Source organism: Pinus tabuliformis, chromosome 6 (assembly GCF_031772625.1).
Source record: "Pinus tabuliformis cultivar Carrire ecotype Pingquan chromosome 6, CPIR1, whole genome shotgun sequence".
Taxonomy (NCBI): Eukaryota; Viridiplantae; Streptophyta; class Pinopsida; order Pinales; family Pinaceae; genus Pinus; species Pinus tabuliformis.
This window is the reverse complement of record NC_142292.1, coordinates 117,831,807-117,839,717: the sequence shown is the minus strand read 5'-3', so window position 1 is coordinate 117,839,717 and position 7,911 is coordinate 117,831,807. Positions and strand designations below refer to the sequence as shown.

The window sequence follows — 7,911 nt, the reverse complement described above, 5'->3', positions numbered from 1 at the left end:
TGTAGTTCCAAAGAAGATTTTGTCAGACAGGAATGCAAAGTTCGATTCTAAGTTTACAGGTTTGGGCACAAAGTTGGCCTTCAGTACAACTTATCATCCATGGACATATGGATAGATAGAGAAGGTCAACCAAATATTGGAGGACATGTTGAGGATGTACGTAATGCATCAACAACGAAAGTGGGAAGAGTATCTCCCACTGATAGAGTTCGCTTACAACAATGAGCATCAAGAGTATTTAAAGATGAGTCTGTTTGAGGCATTGTATGGGCGTAGTTGCAATAGTCCCATCAGTTGGAGCGATCCAGTTAACAGGGTGTTGATTGTACTAGACATGTTGGCAGACATAGAACATGCGATGCAGGTTATAAAGAAGAATCTAAAGGCAACACAAGATAGCCAAAAGAGCTATTCAAATTGGGACAGGTTGTTCAAGGAGTTCCAGGTTGGGGAATAGGTGTAATTGCACATCAAACCAAAGAAGAGATCCTTGCGAATTGGATCATGTGCTAAGCTGGCACCACGGTTTTGTGGACGCTTCAATATTATTAAGAGAATTGGGCCAATAGCCTATCAAATTGCACTGCCTCCGACAGTGAAAGTCCGTGATGTTTTCCATGTGTCATTGTTTAAGAAGTGCGTTAAAGATGCTGATCATTTGATGCACTGGTTTGTATTACAGGTAGAACCAAATGGAGAATTCCAGCCGAAACCTCAGTGTACATTGCATAAAAAAGGTGCTTATGCTCTGGAACCAAGCAATCGAGCAAGTTAAAGTGCAGTGGTAGCACTTTGGGCCTGATGAAGCTAAATGGGAGATGGCGGATCAAATGTGGGCTATGTATCCTTCATTGTTTGCCGGTTGAGGCAAAGCAATTTTGGGCTATGTCTTGGTATAATATGTTTTGGTACATGTTTTGGGTGATGTTTTGATATATGTACATATGTATGTGGATGTAAAAACTGCCATGAACTATGTTATAAAGCTCCAATAAACGGTAAGAGTGTCATGTCATTATATTTGTCATGTTTTTATGTTGTCATGTTGGTTTGCTTTTAGCGGGGTGATCATTCTAAATACTGCGCATTGAGCTATGTTATAAAGCTCCATGAACAATGTGTTTTCTTTCCAACAGTTTTGCTGAATTATATGGTGATTGAACACCGAGGACGGTGCCCCCAAAGGGGGAGGGGTTCTGTAACAACCCTGGTGAAAACTCCATGTAATAAAAGTTAAAAATACTAACCACAGTTGACGAGATACTTATTCCAAGCTAAATGTTGGGAAAAACATCTTAGGGGGTGTTCATTTGGTTTATTATGGCTAAGGAAATTGGCAAAGGCAATGGCTAAGAGCACAATTATTTATGAAAATAATGAAAATTAGGAGAAAAGGAAGGGGAAAAGTCACATACATGTTGCATGTGAGGAGGAAATTGAAGGAAAATAATGGAAAATGAAGAAAATAGACGCCTAATTGATAAAAAGGCTTATGAGGATTAGTTGGTACTTTTTGTCAGTTTAGTTTTGGAGCTCTCTCATTATTCTCTCTCTCTCTCACTCTTGGACACTTAGAGTTTTCTTGGAGCACTTTGGCATTGGAGAAAGAAAGACAAAGAAGAAAAGAGGAAGGAAAAAGCAAGCAAGAAAGAGCAGGATCCTACAACAAGATTCTTTGCAAGTATTAATTTGCATGTGTGGCTTCCTTGCTAGATTTGGCATGCATGGTATTGCATGTGGTTCTTTTATGTCATGGCATGGGTTTTTGCAGGTGTGACAATGTTTTCTGCCTATCCTTGCCAAGTACAGTGAATATGGTTTTGTGGAGCAATATATGACTCATTTGGTATCAAATGGTTTCTCTCAAGTAGAGGGTGTGGATTATGAGGATACCTTCTCTCTAATGGCCAAGATGACCTCTATTATGTTGTTGGCATAACTACTACTTATCTTTCTAATGACCAAGATGGCTGCTACTAGGTTGTCGTTGGCAAATGCTTATGATTAGGATGTGAAGCAAATGTATGTGAAGATATTTTCTTCATTGTGGCCTCAAAGAAGAAATCTTGACAAGCAACCAAAAGGATTTGTGGTATAAGAAGGGAGAGAAGACATGTGCCTCTTGATGGATGAGATCATTGTATGGCTTGAAGCAATATCCAAGACAATGGTACCAATGGTTTGAGAAATATATTGAGGGACAAGGGTTCACAAGATGTGAAGTGGATCTTTAATTCTATTTCTTGTGACAATTAGAGTGCAATTGCTTTGGCAAAAGAAAAGAAAAAACCCCTGAGTTCCATCCATGGACATAGCATGTTAGGGTGAAATTCCACTACTTTAGGTGAGGTAACTAATAGTGTAAAGGCAAGGTGGGGATTAAACCTTGGTCAATACCTAGTGGGAGATTGTTAGGATATTGCTAATTACATCATCTATTTAACTAACATTTTTCTATTTTTCTAGATTGTGTTTGTGTTTAGGGACAATATTGTTTCAATCTTTTGAACATCCTTCATATAAAAAAAAACCAAACAAACAAACAAAGTGATCAATAATTTGCTTTGAAAAAGAAAACTTCACAAATTCCTTGTTTGTTCACTACATAGTTTCTCCAAAAAAAAATAAAAATAAAAAAATTGACAACATGAATTCTAACTGTGAAAATATGCACATTCAAATACATTACACAGTTAAAAACAAAATCGATGTTTCACTTTCTTACCATATATTTAAACAATTGACAACTAACTTTATCCAGTTTCATATATTCTCCTTATCATTCTTAATTTACTCCTACCAAATAAAATCTCTCTATATTATAATTGTATGCTGAAAAAAATTTTACTCAAAAATTCTTTTAAAAACTCAAAATGATTTGCCAAACTTTTTTCTCAAAAATTCCCTTAAAAACTCAATATGGTTTCTCAAACTATTTTCTCAAAGATTCCTTTAAAAAGCTCAAAATGGTTTGTAAAACTTTTTAAGTGAAAGATTTCTTGAGCTCAAAATGCCCTCTCCATCTATCTAAGTAAGTCACTCTCCATCAAAAAGATTTTGGTAAAGTGCTTCAAAATGGTGTTAACAAAAATTTTCTCCCAAAATTCCTTTAAAAACTTAAAATGGTATTTGCAAACTTTTTCTTCAAACGTTACTTCAAAAACTCGAAAAACCTCTTCATCTTAAGTCACTTTCCCATCAAAAGGATTTTTGGAAAACTGCTGGGTCGAAGTAACATAGGATTCCAGGTAAGCACTGAAACACATTTACATAGAATCTAACAAGTGCTTCGCAAATAATGATCAGTGTATTTAATGGGCCATGCGAGCGTCCAATAAGCCCAGCGCATGGAATTTGAACATTGAATATCATCTGTCAAATTCAGACTAGAATTGTTCAAATTTTATTTATTTTGATGGAGAAGAATGTCATCGGACCAAATTCAGACAAAACGTGCTACAGTTGGTCAAATTTTATATATTTTCATGGAGAATAACGTCATCAGTCCAACTAGCGGTGTTACCGCTACATTTAGCCTCCACCCAAGAAATCCGATTCTTAGGTTCAAATATTGGTCATCTGATATTCACATCCTCTGTATTATAGAAGGGAGTTCATGTTTTACTTTGAACATTATATTTCAACAAGAAAAGACTCTGTAAACTTGGGAACAACTCTATTCCAGTGTCCATATGGCTTGCAGAGCGAGTAGTTTTGGATTCCAATTGAAGGGTCAAGCAAACAACGTACAAGACTAAAATTGCAAGAATTATACAGAATACACTCATGCATTAAGGCATCTCAACATTACTAAAATTGCAAGATCTTCCTGTATGCATTTTTTAAAGAATAATAAAATTGCTAAGTGTTATTCACACATCGAAGCCTCCTGTCTCCCAGTTCGGAGGACAGTGAAGGAAAAACATCGCTCAATGAATTTGAAAAGAATAAAATACAAGAAAGGGCTTTACATAGTATCAGAATGCCCGGTAACCCACTAGAAGCACTCTTCAACAACACGAGGGATTAAACATCCACCTAGTGCAAGCTAATGACTACCTCAATGGTTTAATAACACTTCTGTTTCAATACAGTGCCTCGTAAACACTATCATGGGGATGAGCATTTTGAACAACTCAGATCTGTTGGAGAACTTCATGTAGAACAATCAGTACGTTATTCAATGCAGCGGTGCCTTGTAAATACCGTCAGGATCAGCAGTTTGAACAATCCAGAGATGAAGCAACAATCACTACATTCTTCAATGTCCTGTCTTGTAAACGCCATCAGGATCAGCGTTTTGAAAAATCCAGGGATGTTGAAGAACTTTAAGTAGGGGCAATCTTTGTGAAGAGTCTTTCACCAAAAGCTGCAGGAGAGAGTATAATAATTAGTAAGATATCAAAAACCCATGATCAGTAAGATATCATAAGATATTTACAAATGCATTTACATAAATCCAGAGGCAATGTACACTAACTTGACGAATAAGGTCTTTGGCTGCATCGGAGACAAAAGGCCTGGGAGGAAATTTCAAATCAACTTTGACAATCCTGCACAAAAAATTTTCCTATTACATCCATTTCAGGATTCAAAATAAGCAAACTAAGAACCCAATTTAAAAATCCTGCAGACCTTCAATACCAAGGAAAGTTTCATAAGGCTTAAAACAGGAAAACAAACAAGGAAAAAAAGCACGTATAATGCTCTCGCAAACCTTTTGTAAGTGTCTGAATGCTCCTTAGCTTCAAAAGGAGGAAACCCATAAAGAAACTCATAACACAAAACTCCCAAGCTCCAAATGTCTACCCCAGCATCATGCTCCTTGTTCTCCACTGGAATAGACACATCGCAGAAAGAGGCAAACTTAAGCTTCATTATGTATAGTGTATAAATTAAAAGACGGACGCTATGTAAGATCATGAAATGAAGATCATGGATTTTGAACATACCCATTTCAGGAGGCAAGTAATCCAAGGTTCCACACATGGTTCGCCTTCTATCAAAAGTGTGCACAGACCATCCAAAATCTGCAATTTTGAGTTCACCCTGACGAGTAATTTGCAGAATCAGACATCCTCACTTACATATTCGATATGGATATTAAATTCATTGTATACTAGACAAATACCTGTATGCCAACCAACAAGTTCTCTGGCTTGATGTCCCGGTGTATCACATGTTTTTCATGACAATAGATCAGGGCTCGTGCCAATGAGGCAATGTACTGCATAATAAAATAGAGTTACTAGATTCAACAGTAGAATACTAGATCAAATAGTAGAATAATTACCAAATAGAAACAAAGAAAATAAGATGCCACAAACTACAGCACTTACAGTGGCCGCCCGCTTTTCGTTGAAGCATTTACAGCGTTGAAGCTCTTTGTACAGCTCACCTTTTGCAGCGTATTCAAGAATCAGATAGACACGACTCTGAACAGAAATAAAAATCACAAAAATGAATACAAATTAGCAAAAAAATTTCATCACATGAATCACATCCCGCAGATTCGTGTATGTGACAGAGGCCGAACCTGATCATAAAAATAACCAAACAATCGGAGTATATTGGGATGCCGAAGATGACTCTGGATTTCAATTTCTCTTCGCAACTGGTGCTCTACCTGAGATTGCTGGAGTTGGTTCTTGAAGAGAACTTTCAAAGCCACAACATACTTACTCTGTTTACACAAAATACAGGGGAGGTTAGGCAAGATCAAAGACATGAACGAAATTTTTTTGGACCAAACTTTAAATTCTACATTTCTTATTTTCTGTCAGGGTATTTCTGTTTGTTTGTGTGTGTGTTGATGGTCGATTGGTGATGGGATTAACCTGTCCTATTTGGAAGATTTCCTACAAATTTTATTTTCTATCAGGGTATTTCTGTTTGTTTGTGTGTGTGTTGATGGTAGATTAGTAATGGGATTAACCTGTCCTATTTGCAAGATTTCCTACAAAGCCCACCCATTTTTGAAGGATACACCTGGTTGGGAATCTTGCCATCTAACGATGAGGTTAACAGCATCAGGGTTTACGCATTGATTTTTTAATTTGTGACGGTGAGACTTGCGGTTCTAATGCAAGCGCTGCACTTGTTTGGCATCCCCTTGGCCCGGAATACATAGGGGGCCTGACAAGACAAGGGATAATCCCAGATTGACTGCAGAAATTCTCCAAATCGACTCCAAACATTTTATGGTGTTTGATGGATGCAACCCTAGAACATCCTGCTAATGATAAAAGACCAGTAGTAAAAGCTCTCTACATGCTCTGAGAGAAAAAAGGCCCTTTCGATCCCATAGCACATATTGATCAGGACTCCAGGGTTTTTTCAGTTGGGCTGCATCCCATCATTAACTGAGACTAATTAAATATCCTATTGAATTTCACAGATGCGGACGCATTTTAAGCCCTCGCTTGCCTACATAGGGGTGTCTGACAGGACAAGGAATAATCCCGGATTAACTACAGAAATTCTCCAACCCGACTCCAAACATCTTATGGTGTTTAGTGGATGCGACCCTAGAGCATCCTGCTAAATTGCTAATGGTAAAAGACCAGTAGTAAAACCTATCTACATGCTCTGACGGAGAAAAGGCCCTTTCGATCCCACAGCACATCTTAAAACCACCTTGGATCAGGAGTCCAGGGTGTCTTCTGTTGGGCTGCATCCAATCCCATCCTCCATATCCTATTGAATTTCACAGGTGCAGACGCGTTTAAAGCCCTGGCTTGCATACAATACTTGAAATTTCGTAAACCTGGGTAACGCAATCACGATTCGTACATGAATCCACCAGGCTTACAACTCAAAGTTGCCTGTATGTTGTAATCCTAATGCATAATAACAAAAACTGAAAAGACCAGGGGAGATCTGAAGTTATTCCTTTAGCCCATTACACCATTCACCTAAAACCTATGAAAAAACCTCTTTCCAAAACCTCAACATTGTCATATTTGACTCCTTAAACGAATGGGAAAGAATGACAGTGCTTGCCAGGACTGAAAGAAAAGGAAAAAGGATATGAACAAAAAACTAACCTTCTTCTCTCTGGCAAGATATACATTGCCAAATTTGCCGCGGCCCAGAGGTTTCCCAATGTCGAAATCGTTGAGAGTCCAGCGTCTTTCATCCTTCTTAGCATCCTCCTCGTTCTTCTGAGGAACCTGAGCCTGCAATGCGATCCACAATCAAAATAAAAACCCAATCCATAATAAACCAATGCTATATTCATTCATTCTTCAAAGAAATCAATCCCTACCATTGTTCCATCAGGGTTGGCATTGGCATTGACGTCTGGAGCCATCACCATTCTTGAATACCTACCAATGTGAATGAATGGGTTGGTTGGAAGGCAATCTGAGATCAGCCCAGATGAGGGGATAAATAGAACAATCAAATGAGAATAGGAAAATCAGGGAAGGGAGGCTAACAAGAGGGCTGACTGTTGATCCAGGCTAACGGTCGAATTCTCTGATTCTAAACCCACAAAAATTCAATCCAACTAAAACTCCATCGTCCCAGGAATCTGGTTGCCGATTTATTCAACTTGCCAAATACAAACGTTTAAACATTTTAAAAAGACGTTCCTCTTTAGCTATGGTGGAACCCATCTCCCAACGGTTAAAAAACCCACCACTATGACTCGCTAAAAAGAAGGGGAATCTGTGGGATGCAGCTCCAAGATTCCTTGTCTATGCTTCTGACAATGGTCAAAGCATCTTCATGTGGGTACCTTGCAGGGGCTTTCCATCCGTCTTTTTTTTTTTTTTCCGAAGGTGGTAAAACCTATCCGTCTTTTAAATAACCTATGAAGATTAATTTCCACCATTAAAATATATTTTAATGTTTGCTTAATCATTCTTATCATTCTTACCAAGGAAATGCACAGTTTCATATAAAGGT

At 38.0% G+C, this 7,911-nt stretch overlaps 1 protein-coding gene across 1 annotated transcript; it reads right to left on the bottom strand.

Annotated features, from left to right (window-relative positions):
• Window positions 1-3,797: 3,797 nt before the first annotated feature.
• On the bottom strand, window positions 3,798-7,552 carry LOC149257622 (serine/threonine-protein kinase Aurora-2-like). Its single transcript, XM_089369938.1, has 9 exons — window positions 7,268-7,552; window positions 7,047-7,178; window positions 5,537-5,683; window positions 5,340-5,435; window positions 5,132-5,227; window positions 4,953-5,049; window positions 4,718-4,835; window positions 4,481-4,553; window positions 3,798-4,369 (listed from the first exon to the last, which is right to left on the bottom strand). Exons 1-9 carry the CDS (start codon window positions 7,316-7,318, stop codon window positions 4,262-4,264), a joined length of 918 nt encoding a protein of 305 aa, XP_089226064.1. The 5' UTR covers window positions 7,319-7,552; the 3' UTR covers window positions 3,798-4,261.
• Between the last annotated feature and the right edge of the window lie 359 nt (window positions 7,553-7,911).

Excerpts from the sequence above, each read along its gene's own strand:
- LOC149257622 (XM_089369938.1), bottom strand. The coding sequence starts at position 7,318 with ATGGTGATGGCTCCAGACGTCAATGCCAATGCCAACCCTGATGGAACA. Across the intron at positions 5,050-5,131 it reads ACTTGTTGGTTGGCATACAG|GGTGAACTCAAAATTGCAGA; the intron begins GTATTTGTCTAG and ends ATTACTCGTCAG. Across the intron at positions 4,554-4,717 it reads CATTCAGACACTTACAAAAG|GATTGTCAAAGTTGATTTGA; the intron begins GTTTGCGAGAGC and ends TTTTTTGTGCAG.